General features: G+C 33.7%; 2 protein-coding genes across 2 annotated transcripts; both read right to left on the bottom strand.

Moving 5' to 3' along the window:
- Nucleotides 1-767: 767 nt before the first annotated feature.
- LOC128183444 (blood vessel epicardial substance-A-like) lies at nucleotides 768-10,021 on the bottom strand. Its single transcript, XM_052852432.1, has 5 exons — nucleotides 9,781-10,021; nucleotides 4,007-4,605; nucleotides 3,234-3,354; nucleotides 2,762-3,089; nucleotides 768-897 (listed from the first exon to the last, which is right to left on the bottom strand). The coding sequence occupies exons 2-5, from the start codon at nucleotides 4,558-4,560 to the stop codon at nucleotides 833-835; spliced, it is 1,068 nt and encodes a 355-aa protein (XP_052708392.1). The 5' UTR covers nucleotides 4,561-4,605; nucleotides 9,781-10,021; the 3' UTR covers nucleotides 768-832.
- Nucleotides 10,022-14,455: 4,434 nt separating this feature from the next.
- On the bottom strand, nucleotides 14,456-24,751 carry LOC128184573 (popeye domain-containing protein 3-like). The gene is made up of 8 exons (XM_052854112.1): nucleotides 24,492-24,751; nucleotides 23,108-23,339; nucleotides 22,551-22,740; nucleotides 21,413-21,535; nucleotides 20,483-20,588; nucleotides 17,590-17,742; nucleotides 16,195-16,351; nucleotides 14,456-15,121 (listed from the first exon to the last, which is right to left on the bottom strand). The coding sequence occupies exons 2-8, from the start codon at nucleotides 23,322-23,324 to the stop codon at nucleotides 15,003-15,005; spliced, it is 1,065 nt and encodes a 354-aa protein (XP_052710072.1). The 5' UTR covers nucleotides 23,325-23,339; nucleotides 24,492-24,751; the 3' UTR covers nucleotides 14,456-15,002.
- Between the last annotated feature and the right edge of the window lie 1,960 nt (nucleotides 24,752-26,711).

The raw sequence follows: 26,711 nt of genomic DNA, 5'->3' as shown, positions 1-26,711 counted from the left end.
CTTACAAAAAAAACATTGTGAATTGATTATAATCGTCTAAAGCTTTTGTTAATACACTGAACATTCTTCCCTAATAATTATGTATAAACATTCGTATACCAGTACCTTCAGATGTATCAAAGGGGATTAAATTCTTATTCTTCTTATACATTGTAGAAGAAATCAAATATTTGAAAGAAAATCAAAATTAGAGAACATAGATGTTAATAATAAATCTGGTATGAGGAAGGAGTAAATTTATTTCAAAAGGATTTCAATTTTCTTTGTTAAAAATGTGTCAGTTTCAGACGTGTTTTTACATCGCAGAATACTGTTGGCTATGACAACCTTGTGTCTCCTTATAAAGGTTTATGTTCCATTATATATTGCATGAAATGTCTTAATGAAATCAACTTGACTAAATAAATGTTTTGAAAAATTTGAAAATGTTAATTTCATTTTATTGCAACAAATTTTAAAATTCAGCAATTTGGGGTTTTCAGAAAAAGATTTTATTATGGAAACTAGCATCTGATGAATAAACTTATGAACTGTGATCATGAAGTGGTGAAAATCGGAATCTCCTGAAATTTATTTTGGCATTTTGATGCCGAGAGCTATACGTCAATTTACAAAAAAATTAGTTTATTTACATTATCTTGAGTCGACAACAGTTATAGTATGTCTACAATATTCGTAAAGATTACAATACATCAATAAACAGCACTTTCTTTTTTTTACAATGAATCTTTATCTTCACTCTCCAGATTAAATGAGATTGATAAACTGAAGACATATCGAACTCAATCTCTCTCTCTCTCTCTCTCTCTCTCTCTCTCTCTCTCTCTCTCTTTCAGACTTGGCTTTCAAACGTGTTTGATTTTATAGAAAGCACTGGGTGTAGTTGCGAGCTCCATCCTGCAAAGGAAAGCAACACAATACGTCAATTTAAGCAGTTCAGAACATGAGGTTAGGGAATTGCGCGAATGTCTAATTGTGCGCACAATGAATCTATTTAAGTATGCTTAATTTCATCAAAATTGACTGCTTCACAACATATTCATACCATACATAAACAAACTTTCCATATGTAGATGGTCGCGTTTTTTACCAAACATAAAAAAAGTAAAATTAAAGATTAACAGTTTTGCATTCTATGATATCGTACCCTCATCTTCCCATGATCAATTTTAACAGAGTACGCTAATATACGTTTTTGTTTTGCCTCGGACTAGAATGTCGCGACGTCATTGGATGAAACGCGTCACGTGGCTGCCTTACAAATTTCTTTAAAAGGCAAGCGTCAAAATTTATAGGGCAACATGGCGGACGTAACGTTATTTGAACTGATTTTCTACACAAACGTTTGTTTACATATCAAACTTTAGGTCCTCGACAAAACAAAACACTTATTAGGTTTGTTACTGACTGTTTAAAGACATTTGTGGGGTCGGTAAAGTCCATAGAAGGCTCGGCTTTCTTTAAACAGTCCTCGCCTTCTATGGACTTTACCGACCCCACAAATTTCTTTAAACAGTCAGTAACAAACCTAATAAGTAATAATATATGACTCAAACCAGAAAGTACTTTTTGTCACAAAAAAGGGAATTTTTTAACGCTATCTAAGACTAAATTGACTTTTATAATTTTCTAAAACTTTTTAAATGTTGAATAAAAAAGAAATCTCCAATATGTAACGGCTAATTAATTCAATTTTCTTTTATCAAAATAAAGTAATTTGTAACTATCATACCCTAATAAGACTATGGCAAACATGGCAACGACATACCCAAACTTTGAAAATATGCATTTGTATTCCAAACGATGGTATTAATTGACGAATAAGTTTTGTATATGTGTATACATATTCCAGATATAAAATGTTTTTAAGTACTAGCGAGCGAAGCGAGCTCTACAGGCAAGGAAATCTTTATTTCATAATTATTACATTATCCCGGGGGGGGGGGGGGGGGGGGTCCAAAACCGTTTTTCTTATATGATCAGCAAATTTTTTTTTATATGTAAATTATATTTTTTTTAAACGGGGGGGGGGGGGGGGGGCTCTTTGATAAGTCAATTTTTTATATGTAAGTTTAAGAAAAATGTCTGCGGCAAGAAAAGAGAAAATAAACTGCAATAAACATTATGTCACACTCTGGTTTTCACCGTCGTGATGTTTGTTTGGAGTTAAGTTTAATTTGATAAATTTTAAACTTTTAATGTAACAATTATGTTAAAATCTTTATTATTCAACAACATTGTATCTGAGATAAATTCTATTTAAATAAATAAACAATCTTATAAATTATGAATAATGAAAATTTACTAGAAAAAATAGGCATGTTTATATTTTATTTTGTATTAAAATTCATTTACGTTACGTTGATACTTTTATTTTTATTGATTTATCATAATTCATTATTTGATCACATGCTGCGCTCGCCCCAACGGTAGCACCGTAAAACATATTAAAATACAATAAAATGCAAACAACACGTTGTTGAAACTAGTTTTGAATAAGTGATATATTATTTTTTATCCTTTATAAATTTAACTGATTCTTATCGGGTCCTAATCATGATCGAATCGCCAATCTATTTATTGAAAATTATATATACAATGTATATGCATAGTTAAATATAAAAAATACATACTTTTTGAAAAAAAAACTATTTCATATCAAATCGTAAAAGCAACGTTTTTTTTAACGCAAACATTTGTTAATTAATTTACAGCTACAGTTTTAATAAAGTATAAACCATTTCAATTTCAATTTATATACCGTTAAAATCAGAGCCAAAGGTGTTCAAGTGATCTTGACTAGACATTGAACCGTTTGCTGCTAAGGCACTCCGAAGATTTATCAGTGAAGGGTTTCGACTTGGACAAACACTTTGGATTCTGTGTGCGCATGTTCCGTTCTTCTGCCCTAGGGGAGACTCGGGGTTCAAGAGAAGCATTTCCTGAATCTGATATAGCTTGTCACTTATGTCCTTTCCGATCAGTATGTCAAAGATGGCCGACAAACTTGGATTTGAATTCAAGTTTTGACTGAGTTTGTCTCTTGTCCAAGTTAGAAGGACACTTTTTTCTACTGCTTGTATTGAAACCTAATACAAAAAATGATGATGCATTAAAAATCAAATGTATAAAACAAGGTCTGTGTTCGCCAAATTGTTAATATCAGCAATTCGTTATGCTTACACAGTATGGTTAAAATCATCTATTGTTGAAATCATTTTATCGCGAACTACCTGAAATGTTTGTTCTTTGTCAAGAAGGATGGATCGATGACTTAAATCGTACTCCGGGGAGTCCACAAACTGATTTTTTTCTATGTAATGTACAAACGTATCTTCATACTGAACTTTTAACCTGAAAAAGTCGCATTAAAATTACAAAATTACTTGTTGTAAAATAAATCCCTTTATATTCTAATTGTAATTTTGTTTACAATTACTCAGTAAACTTATATTTGGTTTAAGGAAGACAAACAGATTAGTTAACCATTCGTTAAATTGATTAGTTTCTGCTTCATGTGAAAAACGTTTTTCTCCAATGACTCAAACTTTCAATAAGAAAGAAATATCTTTGATATTCTAATTTAAACTTTGATTTAACATCACATCTTTTTATAAGATCTGTATGCAATGATTTGTTTATTTATATCATATAGGGTATTTTTGATTCATAATTCTTGCGAATATACTTTTGTCAATATAATGCAATATTAATGTAATTTACTATACGCATGAGTTTCAATAATATTTTTTCGGACGTAGAAATGTGTTTTTGTTGAGCAGGGTGCCCTTAAAATCTACATCAATCAGACATAAAAAAAAAATTGATCCTAAAAAGAAATTTCTGTGGGATTTGTAAATTTGTAATGACGATTTGTCCTTTTCAACAAAGATTTGTAGATTTACGCAGTGATCTAATGATGACTTGATTAGACAAGGGATAAACTAAGTGTCTTTAAACTGCTTCAAGGGAATCCAAACAAATGAAAGTCAACACTATAGCATACCTGCCTTTTACTAAAATGGATGTTCTTTGGCCGCATCGTGTAATTCCTTCAGTCGCATATTGATCACATCTTTCCAATTCATGAATAAAGCCCTGTTTCACAAGACAGTCGTACTCCATTTTACTCACTTGCAAAGGTTCGAATAAGTTTTTATACAACTCATCTAAATGCTTATTAGCTCGTGACGGTAGTATTCTGTAACCAATATAGCAAAGATAGAGAAGATTCACGAGAAAGAAGGCAGCAGACCAGCCCAGGACATCGGGCATACAGACAATTAGGCCAGACCACAGAGAAAAGAACAAATAACCGAGGCCTAGAAATAACCGGAGGCAAAGGGGATGATGGCGGAACCGATTAGGTATGAGGAAGGACAGAATCAGACACAGGTTTGCTAGCTGGAACAGGTAATGCTGGGCGTCTTTCCAGTCTCCACACAAACCTTGTGTTTTGTCGCGGGAAGCGGTAGTAAGGTTCCCAATCAACACATTGAAGTCCATAACGGAATCTGTATTGTTGAGCATTAAGGTGTCTATTTTTTTGCTCAATGGCATGATTTGTATCTAGAGCACTAACCAGCCAATTCCATACACCAAAATCTGAAAGTTGAGAAACATAAATAGTATCAACAATGGTAAAAATAAATTTCAAAGATAAAAAATTAAAGAATAAAGATAAAGAAAATTTCAAAAATAAAAAATTAAAACAAATTTCAAATTTTTAAATTATTCGAACGGAATGTGAAAATAAAAGTTTTCAATCTCTTTAAAAATCTTTTTCAACGTCACAGTACAAGAAGCTTAAAAACTGCGAGTTACTTTTCTTCTTCAGTTGCATTATGACCTTACAATGCATGCATAAATAAGTGAAAGTTATTTTCTTCTACTTATGTGTATAAGTATATAATATTTCAGTTCGTCTTTATTTGTCACATATTTAATGTAACCATGCTTGATTCAAGGAGATATTAAATAAAACGCTGTTTCGTTTTTCGAATTCAATATGATTAAGAAGTGTTAAGGAAGCATGCATTGTATGATTGTATTCCATAACATTTTTTTTCAGAACACTCTTGAAGCAGAGAAATGTAAAAAGAAATATCAAGTGTTTTCTTGTTTTTTTTAATCCAGCGAATAACGACTCCACTATACTTTTGATAATACGACTAATACGTGCTCCTGATCTTACAGAGTTAAAGGAACCCAGAAACGATTTGAGCTCAAAATTATCCATTTTTAATGTTTTAATTAAATAAACTGGGTTTTTTTTTATGTTTTATCAACATTTGTTAATTAGTAAATTACTGATTAACAAGCAGGATAGAGTTTGAAATTCTTTTTATGTAAACAAAGCTTGAGTTCTATTTTTGTTTACATATATGTTGTAATATTATAATTTTTAATCAAATGTTGCTTTTAAAGCTTGCCTGAGCTAAAAGCTCAAGTGATCACTTTTTCTCCGGCTTCCGTCTGTGGGGCCGTCATTTTTTTTCTCCAGAATCAGTAAATTATTTTAACCAAACTTCGCACAAAGTAATTTTGGGTGTAATTGATTCAAGTTTGTTAAATGAAGGATCACATTCTTTTTCAAGGGAAGATAATTATAAATTATTTTAAAAAATGCAGATGTTATTCAAATAGCTGAAACGTGTATGTAGGCATCCTCGGGTTGTTTAGATTTATGTTTGTTCATATCATTGTCCCCGGATGTAGAATTAGCCACAATGAGGGAATCAAACTTAACATAAAAATGTAACGAGAAAATGTTTAAAAACTTCTCAAAAACCATTTGGCCAGAAAAGCTTAGACTTGTGTGGAAGTACCTTTAGGTAGTGTAGATTCAAATTTGTTTTGATCATGCTGCCAAAGATATGGTGGGGCCACCGTAAGTGGTCATATTTTTACAAAGGATGATAGAAAAAAAATATTTAAAAATCTACTGGAAAAGTTTTCTGCCAAAAAAGCTGAAACTTGTAGGAAAGCACAGATGAAAGTTTGTACAAACAAAGATTCCCTGAAGAAAACTTGGGCCCCAAAGGGGGGGGGGGGTATAAAAAGGACTTAAGAAAAAACTTTTCAAAAAAGCTAAAACAACAAAGAAGGCTTATAATTTACATCAAATATATGTGGATAAGATGTGGATGAAAAAACATATTTTTATACAATTTTTTGCAAGAACAACCATATCTACCTTTCTTAACGGTCAAGACATTGTCACTAGGACACCATAAAGCTTATTCAGAGTTACGGCTTTTGTTGTTCAGGTGAATGATGTGGCCCCTGGGCCTCTTGTTTGCTGATAATATTAATTATAAACACATAGAATAGATTTATCTTGTTTGCCATAAGTCATGTCAAAGAAATGATTTTGGTGTTTTTTATTTTTATTAACATTATTTGTTAACATAAATTAGACTCGAGCTTTGTCAACATAACAATGAGTTCTTTGCTCTGGTTCTCATATGTAACAATTAATTTCTAACTTTCAAGTTTTGGTCAACCAATCAAACCTTTTTAAGATGTAAAATTGAAAAAAAAGTGTCAATTTAAAATCATGTCTGCGTTCCTTTAAAACATTAACAAAAATCAAAAAAATATTGTCTATAAAAATTCCTGGTAAACTTCATGTGAAATTTATGTTTAGGGTTTACATGTATTTTTGCTATGTACACGAATTGTTTTGTATGAAGACAAAATGAATTCAAATTAACATGTTTGATTCAAAAGAATTATTTTTTTCAAAAAAACGAAGAAAATAATAGCTTATCATTATCCAATCTCAACACATAACAATTAGGTCTAGTACATTTCTATTTATTCCGCATATACATAAACTTGTTCCCGATGACCCACTTACATAAGTAATATGTCTCGTGGTTCTCTTTGGGATAGTAAAAACATCCTAGAATTGCAAATCAGCCATATCGCAATGCCCAAAGATCAGTATATTGCTTTTAAAGCCCCTTGTTTTCATTAATATTCATGGCAGTTTCTAGTTATAGCGAATAAAATGTGTACAAAGAATTCCGTACTCGTTTGACTCTTAGACTAATATACTCAGAGCTTTATATTACGTAAGTAATATCAACAAAAGAAAAAACGAACGTAATATATTAACTTATTGCAAACAGTTTTTTTTTCTTTATTCTTAGCCTGTCTAAAGATTTACATATACTTATTTGATTGCATTATTTCTTTGTGTGTTTTGACAGTAATTAATAATTAAAAATCAATTGAAATAAAACTGGGGAGGGGGGGGGGGGGGGTAGCGCTAGACTAGACTAATCACTTTTTCTAAAAAGTCAGACCTAGCCATTAGGCACATAACATAAGGGAGGGTCAACCCCCCCCCCTTTTTCGCAGCAAACAGTTTTTCCTAAATTAACCTTAAAAAATTGAAATATTAATAGTGATACTTAAGATTAGAGTCATTGGTATACCCCTTACCCCCCCCCCCCCCCCCCCCCCCGCCCTCCCGAATTAGGAATAACTTTTTATTGTTTTTGCTTGTCAAGATTTTTTATGATTAGTCTAGTCTAACCCCCCCCCCCCCCATTTTCAATTTGCTTCCGACGCCACTGTGCTATAAGAAAACTATGACACACTGAAATTCTCTATACAAAGTAGCTAATGAGTAGCTTGATGCATCGATCGCTCTTTTATCAACAGTCGTGTTTAGAATGCTATTGCACACGGACTGCGGAGTAAGCAGACAAAAATGAACTAGCGGCATTAAAAAGTGCAGACATTTGTGTTGTAGCCACTGTTTTTCGGCTTTGAAGTAGTTGTGTAGTTTTGGAACCCGTTCAAAACGGCATGTTCAGGGACTAAATGGGTGATTAGCGGGGTGGAACAGATAGAGCCCTTGTACGTCTGCTATTTTATCGGAGATGTCTTAATGATGATAGTGACCTTTTTTCCAAACAAATAAGCCCTACGGGGACGTATCGGTACTGATGTGGTACTCTGTAGGAAACGGGCAATTATATTTCTATAACATGATTCAAACGCAAGCACTGTCATCAAGTGTGTGTTATAGAAGTCAAATTGAGAGGAGTTCCGAGATACATGCTATAATTTACTGTTTGAGAAAAAAATTGACGCTTAATATCAACCTGGTATAATTCAAGTGAATAATCGCAATTTATCTTTTAAAAATTTGTCTCATTTATGCTTTGACAGGGAACTCCACTTCATTTGTCACAAGTCACAGCTACATAATTTTTTTAAAGTTTATTTTCAAGTTGATGGCTTAAAAAAATCTTCATTTAAATTATTGTCGTCTTTTTTTTCATTTATTGCATGAAAATTAAGTGAAAGTTTGTTAATTCAGAAACAGATGCAAATTACGCAAATTCAAATACAAAATTACATAACACAATTTGCTAGGTTTCTATTCGGTATCTTCTCTCGCTCTGCCTTGGTGAGTTTGATGTGAATCGTTTTAATTTTGACATTATGTACATATGATTGAATCCCCTATGTTCCTAACCTACTTCACTCTTATTATTAAAATAAGCTTGTTTTCTTCCCAGAAGAATCAAGAATGATCAAGCATTTGATGAAAATGGGATTGGATATTGCGTAATTCACTTCGACAAACAAAAAAACAGTGCTACAGTAATAGCCCTGACGCGCCTAGTCGCTGCGACGTACATCGCAACCGCGTATTAGGGTCCTTTAATGAGAAAAATTAATATCTAATATAATAATGTATTTTTTAATCTGTCGCTTTTTTAAATTAAATTTTCTACAAGATGTTTAATTTAATTATATTTTAATAGCTATTTAGGATGTTATCATAAACAATACCGGTATATATGCTACCATTTGTTTCATTTTATTATTATTTTTTAATATAGATCTGATTGAGCTATAATTATCATTTAACACATATGGTCGTAAATAATATTTTTATTGTTTATTGGTCAACAGCTATACAGCTCATAGACATATACAATTAATATACACATGTTACAATACATATACTGGTCACTTAAAAAAGGCAAGTTTATACATGAAGTTTTCTGATTACAAAAGCATTTTTTTTATATTTACCTAAATTGCACAAATCCTTTACATTTTGTGTTGACAATAATAGAATTAATTTAAAGACAGAGGGTTTAATATAATAAAACTTCTTAAGGAATTTTTCTCTTAAGTTACAGTAATAGGGACATTTCAATATAAAATGATATTCATCTTCTATATCTAAAGTACATAGAGGACATAAACGTCTTTGTAATGGGACATTGTTATATCTGCCAGTTTCGATGGTAAGACAATGGGATGATAATCTTAATTTACATATAAGTTTCTTATATTGTAAAGGAATTCATTTTGTTAGATATGACTACAAGGTACAATGATCAACTAAATATCTATAGATTGTACATTTTGAAGAGGCATTTATTATCGAAGACCAAGCTATGTCAATGGATTGAGTAGAGTTACAACGTACTCTTAATCAGCTACCTAAAGCATTGTTATGCATTTAATATTTTATCTGAGCGAACTTTTAAATTATGATTAATAACGTTTTAAAGCACTTTGTTTTAGTTTTTTTTTACGTCATCAATAATTTACATGTATTTCATCTATTACATCGTCACCAGATGGATTATCTCCTACACAACAAATTAAGCACAAATTGTTTTTTCGAAGGAAGATACATTTTCACAAAATCGCCACAGCCAAAACAGGATCAAATCAGATTAATTAAATAAAACGATGAAACAAAGAGTGTGATTTCATAACAATAAGACCGTGTCTTACCTTTTGCTGTGGTGACGAGACTGAATGGCCGGCAGTCTGTGATAGTAAGAACGTAAACACGGCATCCAGGGATCGATACCAGCAGACACTGCCTGTAGTCAATCAGTGGCCCCCGGCTGACGAGGCGCCTTAACTGTGAGGCGTGGGTGGGGTCTTTCCAGTCGGTGTTGAAGGTTACCTAAGTCGGTTGTTATTTCAATAAAAAATGGTGAATGTTAAGAAGACTGGATGGTCAACAAACTAACCATCATATTTACCTGAAAACTTAAGATATGCCTAAATGATTAGTTTAAACAAACTAATATTTTGTAAAGAAAAATCCTTTGATTTTATCTTTTAAATTTGGGTAGTTTTCTATATTTTTTACATAGAGATCAATAGAGTCCGAAAATGGCCGCGCCCATTGAGCCCTCTGAACAACTGCACACGCCATTTTTATCAACAATTCAAAGTACCGTAAAGTCTAATTGTACTCACTTCCACGTTGTATATTTCTATGTGTGCTAACTCTGCCTCGGCCCCCTTGTTTTGTAAAATGTCGTTTCGAACGTCATGTAATCAATACACACAGTTTCTAGAAATGAATATTTTTCGGCACGTGCAAGCTTTTGGATGGCATTTAATGACGATCCAAGAAAGCGAAGTTTAATTATACGCAGAGTGCTACAGTATTCCTGTTATTAAAAATGACAGTCCTTTTTCATGTAATTACATTGTTTTCAAATGGCATGATGAATTGTGGCATAACATGATGCAATCTCTTTATTTTTTGAAAGATCGCTTTGAATTATTAGAAAATACAATAAAAAGCAATTAACGTTATTGTAAAATGAAAATAAAATGATTTACTTGGGCATTGGGAATTCTAATTAGCAATGTTACAGGAACGTGGACAAATGCAGTATAGAAAAGGGATCGAAAAGTAAAATATGGCATTTATAACTTTATGTTTAAGTGTACCTTTTAGCTAAATTGAAAAAAAATACAGTTCTGCATCTTAAACAGAGCATTTTTTTAAATTACTCTCTCTCTCTCTCTCTCTCTCTCTCTCTCTCTCTCTCTCTCTCTCTCTCTCTCTCTCTCTCTTCCCCTCCTTGTTTGGACGTTCTTTCGTTCAAAATAAACGATAAAATTAAATCCCATACAATTTTTTTGGTTAAATATCGACTACAATTTGAAAATTCTAAACCGGTGAAATATTTCAATAATAATAATAATGTACTTGAATCCACATTAATATCGACAGATGTTCCATACCACCCTTTTTTTACCTGTGTTTTTATTACCTGAATATGACTACTTATATCACTTTTGGTATATCCAAAGAAACATATACAAACCAAAATATAAAAAGTGACTGACGAAAACATAATTCTTATGTAGTAGGAAAAGAGGAATGAGTATATAAATACAATGGAAACATTATGGCTGGACCGGAAATTGAACCCCGGACACCTGCAACTCTAGTCAGGAGCTCAAACACTGAGCTACCCAGGCCGATATCTACGGTCCATATAGCCCTAACTACTATACTTATAAACAGGCTTATGCAAAACTGTCTTGAATGACATGCGCAGATGTACACTTTCTAAGCATGGTTGGACAAGAAATGGTCCTATAAATTCATGATGCGGTTGCTATTTTGTGACAAGACTGTTTGTCATTTGTGTTGTTTTATCGATAGTTTGAGGCCAGATTATGGCCGAAGAAAAAAATTCAAACTAATGTCATTGATTCTTTATATCAAAATGCACTCATGTGACCTCCGTCTCTAATAAGGATGCGATAAAATGACAACGCGTGAATTGAATAAAGCAATTGTCTCTCATAAATACGTTTCATTTAAGCATTGAATCATTGTTTTTTGAAAGATATAGTCTCATAACTGCAGCGGTGTGTGCATACAAATTGAGTAACGCGCGCTAGCGCGTTATGAAAATTTGTATGCACACACCGCTGCAGTAATGAGACTATATCTTTCAAAATATAATGATTTAATGCTTTTATTTACATTTTTGTACTTCTTGCCTTGTCTGCAAATGTGATTTATACGTCAAAATTTCTATTTTATCCTAAGGGTAAGTTCAAATTAATGGAAGAGCCACTGTAACACCCACAAGCCACAGGGGCCAAGCCCGTTTTAACATTAATTTCAATGTGACCATAAATAAAGAAAGGGGTCGAACTCTGACCCAGATAAAAAACTACCAGCTCGCTTCAAAAGCCTAATAAATCAAAATTTGTTTTACAAAACTTGCAATATGCGTGTATTTTTTAGAAAAATAATATCTAAGATACACTCATGCCGAATTTCAAGTTGATGGGTCTTAAAATAGCGAAGATATACGTCATAATTCTCGAGAATTCGCCAGTTTATTTTTACTCGGACATTTACCGGTCCAGGGCTCACGATGGGATTTTGCCTCTGACAACAGCAGTATTGCAACAAGTCGAGAAACATTCGCACTAATCTGTTAAAATCTCACATCAAATGCACGCTACTTACATCCTTAAATTCCGATAAAATTCCGTAAATAGTCTCCAAACTTAACTTTTATTCTGCAGCCACATCAACTTCTGACCAGACTGGCCATTGTGATAGAAAATGTTAAACTCAATTTCATTGGTTAATATTGCTGATGGTCCAATCAGAATCAGTATTTCTCGAAGACGTCAAAATGGCTGGCCCTGTCAGAAGTCAATGTGGCTGCAGAATAAAAGTTCAGTTTGGAGAGTATTTACGGAATGTTATCGTTAAAAAAAAATATTTCATGTCATACATGTTGTCAGTACCAATTTTTACAATTATTAAAGGAATGAATTCAATATTTATTTGTTTTGTACGATATAAAATGTTTGGGGCAGTTTATGCTTTATAAATCGCGAAGCGGTTTATAAAAAAGCGTAAACTGTTTCAAACCATTTTATATCGTATAAAACTAATAAATATTGAATTTATTGCTTATAATTCAATTTGTTCACTCTTCATTGTAGATAAAAACGGTTATTTGACCTTTAAAATGACGTAAAATTATACAAAATTCAAACGTAACGTCAGGCGTATTGATACGTTTTTGACTAGTCTTACTATGACGTAGGCAACGATATAAAATAATATTTACATTCCAAATATTTTTGGCATGTAAAGTGTGTGAAAAGACACTGCAGTTATAAGACCGTAACACACACAGGGTAATCAAAGGTTAGAATGACAAGTTTATTATGACGTCACAAACGTTGAACGCTTAAAAATGCAACGTCACAAGAGGGGATCAAAGTTCACGCTTGTGGCTGTTACAGCGGCTCTTCCATTAATTTGAACTTATCCTTAGGATAAAACAGAAATTTTGACGTATAAATCACATTTGCAGACAAGTTAAAAAAAATGTAAATATAAGCATTAAATCATTACTTTTTGAAAGATATAGTCTCATAACTGCATCGGTGTGTGCATACAAATTGAGTAACGCGCTGGCTTATAAATGAATGGTCCAATATTCTTAATCATGATATCATTTTGAAGGTGTTATCAAATACAAATACTCCACCAAAGGAATTTTCAAAATTTTGATTATGGTCCAACTAATTACACCTTGAATTTTGCATTGAAGTCTATGGGCAATGTATGTTTTATTAAGATATTGTAAAAAGTAACCTAAAAGTCATAAAACTCTTTTGGTTAATACATGCATAGACTTTCTCTTTATTTAAATATGAAATAAAATGAATCATTTACCGCAGATATGTTGAGAAAATCAAAATTTTGTTTTTTTCATCAAGGGGAGATAACTCTTTTAAAAAAGTTAAAGTGCAAAATGACCAGCTCCTGATATGTTGTCTGTCATGTGAATTTGGTTCATTTCACTTTCATAGTTACCTAACAATACATATTTAACTAGTTTAAAATGATTCAAAATTGTTCAATATCCCTTCATTATACATTGAATACCAAACCGGTTTTACAAAACAGCTGATCTTGCTAATTTACTCCCTCCGTGATCTGCGATTTGTATCGATTTATTTAATAAGATAATTCATTTCATCAGTAAGGGAAATCAATATTAATAAAAGCACTAAAAATGATTATTTTTGACGTCGTCGTGTCGATAACTAACGCGCGTTATTCAATTTGTCTGCTCACCTGACGGCAGTTATTGGGACGACGACGTCAAAATAAAGCATTCAATGCTGTAAAATTTACATTCCACATATTTTGGTGTTGTAAAGTGCGTTGAAGGCTACCGCAGTTATAACACTGTAATGCACACAGAGTACTTAAAGGTTAAAATGACGAGTTTTATTATTACGTCAGAAACGTTTAACGCTGTAAACTGCAACGCCACAAGCGAAAGTCAAAGTTCACGCTTACGGCTGTTACAGTGGCTCATCCATTAATATGAACTTACTCTAGGGTAAGATTGGAATTTTATGGGATAAATCACATTTGCAGTCAAAGCAAGAAGTTATAAGAAATGTAAATATAAGCATTAAATTATGATTTTTTGAAAGATTTAGTCATATAACGAGCGTTACTCAATTTGTATACACACACCGCTGCAGTTATAAGACTGTATTTTTTCAAAAAATAATGTTTTAATGCGATAATAAGTACTAAACCAATCCTGTTTTTAAAATGCACAGACAAATAATAAAATCAGAGTATATTTTATTTTCATTTAATTGTTTTATTATTAGTAATGTACATATCATAAACATTATACACTGAAGCCACATCATTTCAAAGTTAACTACGGTAAATCATAAGTTTATTAATGAATCAATTCACTGCAAAGAAGTAACACTCAAAACTTGCTTTCATTAACTGAAGCTTGCAGCAAATGTGACTATAAGGTGTTCTTCACTGAGGATATACCTCCACCGTCGACACTTACATCTAATGCAACGATAAATATGCTCGACATAGATATAGTTTTATAATCCCCAAGAACCAGCAGGATTAAGGACTTTTCTTTCGCATGAGGGAAATGTTCATAATTCTAATTCTAAAACCGACCAATGTATATTCAAAGGTACATCAAATGTAATTTCCATTTCCAAGTTTACAATGAAAATTCCATTTGTATTTACCTTATGCATCAAATGTTAATCCAATCGCCGTCTTTTGATCACAAAAGACCACATGTAGTATGTATCTACGAGATTCCTTGAAACAGGTTTTGCTCTTGCTTGGCTGTGTGTTTTAGTCAAACCAGACACAAGTTCTAACACCCAACGGAGGACCTCGGCGAGACCGGGGATCTCAGAACAGCGCCAGGACCGGAAGTCCCTGAGACTCCATTCAGTAGTTCCGTTCTTTCTGTGTCAGCACACGTAGAGCTGTCTGCAGATAATAAAACCCCATGTTAGATATAAACATAGACTGCGACTTGTAAAAGATATGCTTCTTAAACTGTACAAAGGTTGGTAGGGGGCTGTATAGTTGTGGCAATTTCAGGCTTTTTTTATCTCCGTACGAAGAACACTTCTGTATATAATTATAGTAAATGTTCAAAATGTTAAGTTAAAGTATTTGATTTTTTCTTTAATAAACGTTAGAACAGCTGTCGAACTGTGCAGCTAGAGACTTATTTTGAATATTTAAAAATCTGAAAATATATGAAGGGGGTTCATTGGTGTCCTCTCTACAACCATTTGTTTTTTATGCATAATTTGCATACAAAACAACATTTAGAATCTCATATCTATTGTTTTTCTTTCACCAAATTTTTTTGTCAGCTTTTTGCAGAAACAAGCCAGTTCAAGAAATGTTCACATTCTTATCCTCAAATATACTAAGTGGTTGCACATTCCCCTTAAACTTAAAATCGTTAAAACAAAATTTGCTTTTTATTCATTTTTTTTATATCACGCACTTACTTTGCGCATGTTTTAATGATCTGAAAGTTTTCCACGTAAACAGGCATCAGACTACAAATTATAAATGACTGTACATTATAGATTGCCAGACTTGTGAGGGACCTAACGAGCAGAACTATTGACAGATGACGGCTGCCCTTCAAAAGAGTTGTAAAACGTGCGGGGGAGTGGGAATCAATAGTAAGAGTGCTATCAAGGACACTTGTACTAGAACGGTCTGACAAGATGGATAAAACATGCGCATGCATAAATATCCTAAAATGCAAACATGCTTTTAATCTGTCTTTTATTATTGATTTTACAATCTTTCAGAATTGTCTACATGTAGATTACTGCTCCTCTAATACTAGTATTTCATAAAAAATAGAAAAAAATTATTATATATCACCTGTAATGACAATCAATAGTTACCAACAAACGCTGCTTCAATCAAATAACGTTGAAATTATCACAATGTCATTTCGTTTTATACTGTCCTTCATCATCATAATATTGAGTCCTAAATATGCAAGAACCATTTACAATTTTTAGATGTACCTTCCAAAGTCTCCTCTGACTGCGCATGCGCCAACCCTACTTCCCGTGACAGGTTTTGATTGCAGGTGACAGCGGACGGGAATCCTTGCTGGCCCCTCCCTACGGCGGAGATGCTGGGCAACCTGATGTCTACCCGAAATCCTTTCGTGCGAGCAAGCTTTAAAACACCATAAAGATGGCTCTATCAAAATTCTCATTATATTTGGTTCTTCTCAGTTTTAATGTCATCTTTACATGTTCCAAAATTCGTTCAAAGTTGTATACAATGTTGTTAAAGTCGACTTGATTTTGTGGTTATGTTTTGTGTAGCAATTATTGCGATAAGTGCATGGTGAGAATTATCTTTTGTTAAAGTATTCTGTGTTCATTATGTTTTAATACTAACTTAAGACAAAGAAATTCAAAATGTTATCAATTCTTGTAGCAAAATGTTTTTAAACTAACATGTATGTTTAAACTTAAATCAAAAAAGTTTGTGATATACATTTTACTGATTGGAATGTGTCCTTGTCTTATCTTTATCCAGTAGCCTATTAATTCCAGTGAATTTCAGTGTTTGAAAATATATTCTGTGTACATTCAGTGGATGGTGCTTACTGTTTGAAAAGCACCTCGTCTGTTTGAGTGAAACTCGCTAACTCTCTGACAGAGCACCTAGTCTGTCTGGAACTCGCTTACTGTCTGATGGAATACCTTGTCTGAGTGAAACTCGCTTACTGGCTGATGGAGAACCATGTCTGAATGGAACTCGCTTACTGGCTGATAGAGAACCATGTCTAAGTGAAAGTCGCTTACTGTCTGATAGAGAACCATGTCTGAGTGGAACTCGCTTACTGTCTGATAGAGAACCATGTCTGAGTATAACTCGCTTACTGGCTGATGGAAAACCTTGTCTGAGTGAAACTCGCTTACTGGCTGATAGAGAACCATGTCTGAGTAGAACTCGCTTACTGGCTGATAGAGAACCATGTCTGAGTGGAACTCGCTTACTGGCTGATAGAGAACCATGTCTGAGTATAACTCGCTTACTGGCTGATAGAGAACCATGTCTGAGTGGAACTCGCTTACTCTCTGATGGAGTATCTTGACGGAATGGAACTCGCTTACCGCCTAATGGAGTACCTTGTCTTAGCGGAACTCCTTCATTGTCTGATGGCGTACCTTGTTTGAGTGAAACTCGCTTACTGTCTGATGGCGTACCTTGTTTGGGTGAAACTCGCTTACTGTCTGATGGCGTACCCTGTCTGAGTGAAACTCGCTTACTGTCTGATGAAGTACCTTGTCTAAGTGGAACTCGCTTACTCTCTGACAGAGCACCAAGACTGTCTGGAACTCACTTACTGTCTGATGGAGTACCTTGTCTGAGTGACACACCCTCACTGTCTGATGGATTACCTTGTCGTTAAGGGAGTACAACTTGTTTGTGATGTCCCGCCCCAGGACGGTACGTAGGAGGTTGGCCAGGTAAGGTTCTTTAATCAGCAGGTACTCCAGCCCACCTCGCTGCCAGAACATGAATCGGCAGGTCGTCGTGGCAACGATGGAAACCTTGTTCAAACAGGTAAAACCATATATATATTTAAGGACACAGAACTAGGATTGATTTGAACATATTTTTATTGTACAAAAATTCATTTGGGAATGGGATAAGTTCCATATAAACTTAGACCGCCCTCTCCCATAGAACTAGGATTCACAAGGTGGGCAACAATTTCCTTGCAAAAGCACAACAACAAATAAAAGCAGCAAACACATGCGCGTTCACCTGTTAAAAAGGGGTCTAGACACAATTTGAGCTCAAATTATTCGCTTATTTTTTTTATCTTTTTATTTTAAATTTTTGGAATAGCATGGGAAATTGTCAAGCAAAATTTCAAAGTCAAATATTGAAATTATGATTCTGTTTCAACTATAACAGTTTTAATCGGAGCTAACTGCTTTATGCGTCAGGTAATTAATTAAATTACAGAGAGAACGAGTGGAAGATTAATAGATATTGTAAAAGCGTTTGTCTTAAACCAAACATTTTAGAAACGATAGCAAAAGAATGAGTTCTCTTGATTTAAAAGTAAACAATTTTAACTTTATTAATATTTGTAAAAATTCATTCGAATTGCTGCGTGCATTTAAAAAGAATAAAACCTATTAAACATTAATTTTAGATAGTATTTTGGTTTTAATGGAACTTTTTTTTATCTAACGCGTACATAATGTAGCCTTTAAATGGTACGACTATCAAATGAAATAAATGATTGCAATGAATTTGATTATTATTTTTTCTTGAGTAATTTGAATTTAAAAATTGCAAGAAATAAGTAAAGCTAAATATCATATACATGTACATGGGTGTAATGTTTCGCTATAAGTAGGATGAAATGTCAAAAGTGGCATATCAAATTGTACATAGTACATTTCGTATTGCCAGTGTATTCCTGATACGTTCACTTCCCTAAAGACACATTAGGTTTGGATTATCATTAAAGGCTCGTAAATAGACACATTCTAGGTTAATCCAAAGCGTGACCCGATCCTTTAGCCCCTAACACCACGCGCTCAATGCTATTCTCTCTACCAACGTATCAAACAAGACACCGGGGACTTTGAACGATAATTTATAGTCAGTGATTAGCGGGCTTGAAAATGGTACTAATGAGAAATCGATACAGCAGCTTTAGTCCCTACACTGTTGGGTGATAATGAGGGGCTGTATCTGGAATTTCCTGGCGTGCTGCTGTATCCGCCATCACAATTTATTGAATCGAAATGTGTATTTGACAGGACATGAGAGGTTATTACGATTAAAAGCTAGAATAGAAGCGGTAATCCTCTTCTGAAGACTGATGATTCTACTTTTGTTGAAGCCAAATGATTATTCAAATTGAAAAGATAAGAGAAAGAAAGAGCACCGTTGTGCTGTCATTGGCTACGTTTGATGTATACAGGAATAGGTTAATAATGACTAATAAAGGCTCATATAATTGCCGGTCCCTCTGATGGGTATCCAATCTACCTACAGACGTTGGTGAGACAGACGAATAAGGTCAAGGTTAAGAATCTGACTTTGATTCTTTTTTAAGGTCAAGGTCGAAAGTCTGGCTTTACAATTAATAGCTAATATATTGCGGTTTTCATGTTTAACGCTTAAACGCACGATGTAAACCCAAAAAAAATGTTCCTTCCCTTTTGTAGAGAGACCGTACTGATTTGAAGGTTTTTGTTGTATTTAAAAGAATGCCACTATGAATTTCTTTTAAATGCTAGTCCCGGCGCAAGATTTAAAGGACAAAAGAAGCATAAATGTATACGTTTGACTCCTGCTGTGTCATATATATATATATATATATATATATATATATATATATATATATATATATATATATATATATGACTCGTTCTATTGTTTGTTCTGTTTCAGCAGTGAACCCAATTTCAGTGCATTCAATATGACACCAAATACAGCGTACAGCCATGCCAGTACCAGATATAAGTACAGGTAACAAAATCTATTTTTATCACCCTTTAAGTTGAGGAAAAATATTATGAGCTGACCTTGCTACGAAAAAAGGTTGTCGAATTATATCAAACTGTTACCATCGTTTGATAAAAGTGTATGTTTCACTGTATGAAAATGTCATACATTTTTAATATAAGAAGAACATATGTCTATGCAATGGTGAAAGGTCTCCATCTTTAAACAAAACTTTCCTTATTTTAAAACAAAATATTTTGGTATAAAAAAAATAAAGGTCTATGATTATGTATTATTAAATAACTTTGCAAAAAAAGTTCCGACGCCAAAAAATACACTTTAAACATGTCACACTGCGTTCACAAATAACGTACATGTGCCACTCTTTACACTGTGTTTCAATACAAGCATGGTGAATGTAGCAATAATGTTACAGGTTACACTGTATTCCAAAAGGACTTTTAATGTAGTGAGTAGCAAGATATAAAAACATTTTATAATTTATTTCTATGTGGCTCAAGACGTATAGTTGATCAAAAGAGTTCTGTATATGTTGGTGGTCATCTTTTAAAAGAAAACAATTAATACTGTGTAAATTATTATTCATTTACCACCGGGTTTTTTTAGCCATTTTTGCCTTCAATGTTAGCGTGCGAATTTAGAAATGTGCGAATTCAAATGTCTCAAATAATCGATCTCTCTTTAAACACAATTGTGTAGGCAAATACAAGACGGGGCGAAAGTGTAGAAGAGCAAAGATTATACGGGACGAAAATAGACCTCTATACAGTAAAGGATTGGCTGTTACAATACACGAACCTGATACTTCTCGTCCCCGGACACCGCCGACTCAAACTCTGGAGAGTCGATGAACTCCTTGGCAACCACGTGGTGAAGTTCCTGATGATGACTGTATACGGCCATTCTGGAAATAAGATAAAACACAGTAAAACATTAACAACAACGACAACAGGCACGTATCATTGTTTTTTAAAGTGTGTGGGGGGAGGGGGGGGGGGAGATTCAGCCAAAAATCTTGACAAGCAAAAAAAAAGGGGCAACTTTTCAAAAATCAGGTTAATCCGGTGGGGGGATGGGGAGGGGTATATCTAGAACTTCAATTTCACTAATAATTTTCTATTTTCATTCCAATTTTTTCATGCTCCCGAAAAAAGGGGGGGGGGATAACTCCATTTTAATTCATTTTTTTATATGTAAATTTAAGAAAATTAGTTGCTGCGAGAAAAAGTGGCAGGTGGAGGAGGCAGGCCCCCTGCCCCCCCCCCTCCCCCGATGTTACGTGCTTGAACAATTCAGTTATTAAAGTTACATGTAATTTAAAATAAAACACTTTGAAATCAAATTATTCAATATCCTTCCTGTCTCCATCTCTTTCTCACTTTTTCTCAAACTCTCCTAAAAGTCAGTCCTGATCTCACCTGCCTGGTATCGGACTCCCACTCCCAAATACAGAGAGATCTCACTTTGTTTCTGTCTTGATTGTGTGTGCTTCTCTATATTTTACTCACCTGTCGGATGTGAGGAGCCATAGTCTCTCTCTCTCTCTCTCTCTCTCTCTCTCTCTCTCTCTCTCTCTCTCTCTCTCTCTCTCTCTCTCTCAATCTCACCTGCTGGATATTAAGAGCCACAGTCTGTCTATTTGTGTCTCTTCTCTCTATCTCACTCACCAGCTGGATATTAGTAGTCCTTGTCTGTCTGTATATTTATTTCTCCTTCTCTCTATCTCACCTGCCCGATATTAGGAGCCCCAGTCTGTCTATCTTGCTGATTCCCTGGCTGGCGTATACCTCCCCCTCGTGCAGTGTTCCCAGGGTGCAGTAGTCGGGGGACACCAACTTCTTGTACAAATGTCTTTCAGAAAAGAACATATGATTTTCATAATAAACATTGTTTGCGAATATTAATGAATATTTTCAAATGTCTGTTAAAAAAGAAAAAAAATCCTGCTGTTGAGAAAGAACAATTAACTGTTTAAAAGGAACAAACATCTGTTGGATTTTTTGATTCAGAGTTAAAGAAATGTTTTAAGATAAAAAAAAAACATAATTGAAAGGGAATTAATATGAAAAAAATAATTTTTTGTGTGATGTAATTTATAATCAATATTTGCCTTAGCAAGTCTCAGATATTTATATTAATTACATATATTATGTAATTCCTGAATGCAATACCTTTCATTTCAGTGTCATCATTTAATTACAACATTATTTTTCATTGTGATCCAAATAAAATCTTATTGTGTGATTCAGCTACGGTCTATATCATGTTAACCTATGACGAACAGATAAACTTTACACAATTAGGAAAATCTAAGAGAAACCTTGAGTTGCTTGAGCAGTGTAAAGAATAACCCCTCCAGGTCTTAATGCATCTTAGCCCAGGACCTCTTGGTTCTGAAACCGTGACCTAGACGCCATCTAGGAAACTAATATAACTTACTATATGACTCATAAAGTTAAGATCTTGTTAACGTAGAATCAATCCAGGAAATTACATAAATCACCACGGGACATGCAGAGAGGAGATGAAATACTACATTTTTATAGCATTAACCCCCCCCCCCTCCCCCACCTTCCCCCATCGGCTCCAAATAAAGCGTGGGTTTTCTTAGAGAATGTAACAAGCTGATCCTTGGATCATTACATAACTTACCTCGTGACCTTTTGGGGCTTAACGATCTGACTTTGATCCCAAATTAAAACATTTAAAATTCAGTGCAAGCCATAGCTTTACAAGTCAAAGTTTCTCACTCGCTCTTTTATTGACAAAGGAGAGGATGGAACGATATCCCTTGACTTGGGGAGATGTGCGGGACTCTAGATCACAATAATGAACTTCTCTCTAAGACCACATTAATACGACTGACCTCGGGACTCTGAGGGGCTGGAACACGGTGACGTAGACGCCCTCTAGGTCGTCACAGAACTTGACGGGGCGGATGTTGTACATGATGACCAGTGTCTGGACAGCGTTAACCACCATAAAGCTGAAGTTCCAGGAGAAATAGTCCGGGGCACACAGGATGACCCAGGACCAGATGGACAGCAGCAGGAAACCTGGAGTGAAGTACAAAATAGGAGTCGAGATCTCTAAATACACTGTCTGCTTTGATTTCGTTACCGTTTGAGGAGGAGGAGGAGGAGGAGGAGGAGGAGGAGGAGGAGGAGGTTTGATCTTGGATTAATAATGATTACAGTGACACTGTTACCAAACGTAACAAAACAGGGATGTTCATGCTGCTGATGCTGCCAATAATCACAATAATTGAATAATAATCAATATTTGCCTGTTTGTGATTTATGTTATTAATGATGCTGTCACTTAACAAAAATGATGATGAAGATGATAATGATGATGATGATGATGATGATGATGATGATGATGATAAACGATTTGAATACAACATTATTGACAATTGGATACCTAACACAAAGCATGAATGCATGAACAGGACCCCGTGTTTTCCCCCTGGACAGGCTACAGCCCCTAGGAGCACGCCATTGGCCATCTGAAACAGGTAGTGCTGGGGTGGTATCCATTGACACGTGGACAAAAGTTCCGTGGAGTTCATGACCTCGGGGTCCATGTGTGGTGTCAAGGACACTGGTAGTGACGTGTTCACAAGAGAAGGTGTCGACATTTCAATCACTTGTCACTGAAAAGAAATGGTCAGTTGTTTAACCAGATAAAATCATGAACCTGTCTTGAGGCGTTTTAATTTTATTTAATTTCATCACATTATTAATATTTAAACTTATTCAATGTGATTTATCAACCAAAAACAATTATCTTGAAATTTATTGATACCCATGGCTTGGTTGTCAAAAAGTGCTTTTAGCAATTTTGTTGCTTCTCATCTTTAATTAGGAAATACGATAACATCCTTTCATCAAATCTTAATTCATGCGTTATTGATTCCAACTTACAATATCATAAAGACAAATTACCCTAACATAAAATGAAAGGGTTTTTGAAAATACAATAATTAGCAAACTTGGCATCAACCAGTTTGTCAAGTTCAAAACTATGTGATAATTACATAAGGTATTAAGTGAATGAATCAAAATCCCCACTGAATTAAACTTAAAATACCTTGTAAAGCAATCAGCAGTTAGCAATAACCTACATCAATTAATCGTATTTAATTCAGCTGCTCTGGTGTGGAGGAGAAGGTCGGATATACAGGTGTTTTGTAAGACGTAGGGATAGAATTGTTTTTTTAATTAATGTGTCCAACCAAAATACGCAAAAGAGATTTTGTACCCACCAATATGAATGCATATGTATACAATGTAATAATAAACATATGTATACAATGTAATCATAAACATAGGTATACAACGTAATAATAAACATATGTATACAATGTAATAATAAACATATGTATACAATGTAATAATAAACATAGGTATACAATGTAATAATAAACATAGGTATACAATGTAATAATAAACATATGTATACAATGTAATAATAAACATATGAATACAATGTAATAATAAACATATGTATACAATGTATTGATAAACATATGTATACAATGTATTAATAAACATATGTATACAATGTAATAATAAACATATGTATACAATGTAATAATAAACATATGTATACAATGTAATAATAAACATATGTATACAATGTAATAATAAACATATGTATACAATGTAATAATAAACAAGACTGTACAAACCGCATACAAAGCATACTACAATATAATTCATACTTGTATAGAGACCTGATATAGACTTTGGACGGAGAAAACCCCTAGAACTTTCAGATGATGGGGCTATTAATATTAACTTACCTTTGTGACGAGTCCGTCTCCTTGCATTGACTCTGTCTCTATAGATGACACAATATGGCGTATGTGTATCTCCGTTCTCAGAATCAATACGGTTAAAAAGGGAGGGTAATGCCGCTATATCACCATTCCGTAATTCACAGATACATTTTGGATTTTGTAAATGCAATTTCTTTTATTTTGATGATTAAGAGGGCTATGGGATTGTGACCGTTTTGAAACTATGTAAATCTCTATGAAGAAAAGTTCTAAATCAAGACATGAAAAATTACAAAGTTCTAAAAACTAAAGTATGTGATCTTTTCTTTGCTAAATACACTTTATAAATTTAAAATATCATATCTAAAATTTTAAGGTAGATCAGATATGGATGGTGATTTGGATAAACCACCCACCCTCCTTAAACACTCCAACAGCCAACCCCAGGTAAAGAATGAAACGATAGAGCGTGAATAAAAAAAGTAAGAGATTGCTAGAAAATTAAAAGAAACAGTATATCCGACGAACCTTTAGAAAACATTATCACTTAAAGCAGTGATAATTTACTAATTTTCCAATATTAACTTCCTAAATTTATGATACCAAGTATTAAAAAAACATATTTTTTCATAATTTACACATGTACCTAAGATTTCATTTTATTTCAATAAGAGTTCGCTTCTTAATAACATAAAATTGATCTACTTTAAGAAAAATAAATATACAGATAAAACCAGGGCCAGGTTACATTCACTGAACTGATTCTGGGTGAACAACCTATTAAGGGTAATGAGGTTTTTGTAAACAACAGTTGATTGTTTTCAAAACAAGGTACAGATAACGTAACCGATATACAGACAATTTATGTTTAGAATTTAACTTTATTTTAGTACCTTTACGTACGAAGTGACCTTAAAAAGTCATCAAAAATCTTTACTTTAAAAATCTTATCCGAAATAGCAAGTGAAGGGAAGTATTATCAAGACAATGTTTTGATAAACCCCAAAAAATCTAAACAATCCCGGGTGGACAACGGACGGGTGTCTCAGTCCGTTTTCTGTTCAGGTATGGCCTGTTCTCCTGTTTTGCAATTCTCTTTTCCGTTGTGTGTGTTAAAGGGGGGGGGGGGGGGTTATAGATTGCCAATTAGACTTACATACTTATATTAAGTTTATTATTAAAAAAAAAAACAAAAACAAAAAAACAAAACAAAAAAAACAACAAAACAAACAAACAAACAAAACAAAACCCAAAAAACACAGGTAAATTATTTGCTTGCACCATTAAAAGGGCCATAATCGTTTTTATGTAAATCATAGAAAAGGAAGTCAGCGATTAATTAATTAAGGAGATCATGCATATATAGATTAAGGGGTGAAATTCTGTAACTCACCCTTAAAGAAAAAGTTTGACCCGTACATTAGGTTGATATTCTCTATAGGGTGATTGAAGTTCCTTGGCTGCATTTTATAAAAGAACTCACGACAAAGTCGTCAATATTTTGTTCTCTTTAAATGCTCACTGAGTAACATGAGTTATGTAAAACTATTAATGTACCCAAATTTTGATTTCTATAATTATATCTTACAGTTTGTATTGTATTTAATAAATATTCATCAATTTGGACCGAAGCTGGAATGTAAATCATTGAACTGAGAGGGTGATTTTGTGTACATGTTTTAAAAAAAAATAAAGAAACAAGACTGTGAGCAGTTCCAAGAGAGAATGCGAAAACTGAAAATTAAATAAATCTATAACAATATTTTTAATTACATTGACTTTGGTTAAACTTTTACAATATGCAGTGTGCTGAGATAAGAGTCTTGGTTTGATACACATATTCATGAGGTTAATCAGTGTTTGTAAACACTCTGGGTTGTTTTCAAAACACAGTAAAGATAACCTCGCCGATAATGAACAAATTTAAATTTGGGAACTTTTGCTTTGTTAAGGTCTTCCGTTTCCAACGGAAGACCTTATAGTTTTCGTACTGTTTCTTATTATTAAGGTCTTCCGTTTCCAGCGGAAGACCTTATTGTTTTCGTACTGTTTCTTATTATTAAGGTCTTCCGTTTCCAACGGAAGACCTTATAGTTTTCGTACTGTTTCTTATTATTATTATTTTTTTCCACAAATTTTGTGCACGCGATATCTCGAAAACTATTCGGCCGATTTCGACCATTTTTTCACAGATGATTGCCAGTGGTCATAATTCTAGAAGTTTTTTTAAATTTTGAAATCGGC

The sequence above is a fragment of the Crassostrea angulata genome, chromosome 5 (genome assembly GCF_025612915.1).
Source record: "Crassostrea angulata isolate pt1a10 chromosome 5, ASM2561291v2, whole genome shotgun sequence".
Taxonomy (NCBI): domain Eukaryota; kingdom Metazoa; phylum Mollusca; class Bivalvia; order Ostreida; family Ostreidae; genus Magallana; species Magallana angulata.
Note: the sequence above shows the minus strand (reverse complement) of the source record. Positions and strands in the feature narration are given on the sequence as shown.

Coding starts and splice junctions, on each gene's coding strand:
- LOC128183444 (XM_052852432.1), bottom strand. CDS start 4,560: ATGCCATTGAGCAAAAAAATAGACACCTTAATGCTCAACAATACAGAT. Junction 3,090..3,233: donor ACAAAGAACAAACATTTCAG/GTAGTTCGCGAT, acceptor TTTTTGTATTAG/GTTTCAATACAAGCAGTAGA. Junction 898..2,761: donor CTTTGGCTCTGATTTTAACG/GTATATAAATTG, acceptor TTTCCTTTGCAG/GATGGAGCTCGCAACTACAC.
- LOC128184573 (XM_052854112.1), bottom strand. CDS start 23,324: ATGTCGACACCTTCTCTTGTGAACACGTCACTACCAGTGTCCTTGACA. Junction 21,536..22,550: donor CAGCCCCTCAGAGTCCCGAG/GTCAGTCGTATT, acceptor CTTTTCTGAAAG/ACATTTGTACAAGAAGTTGG. Junction 20,589..21,412: donor GGGCTCCTAATATCGGGCAG/GTGAGATAGAGA, acceptor TCTTATTTCCAG/AATGGCCGTATACAGTCATC.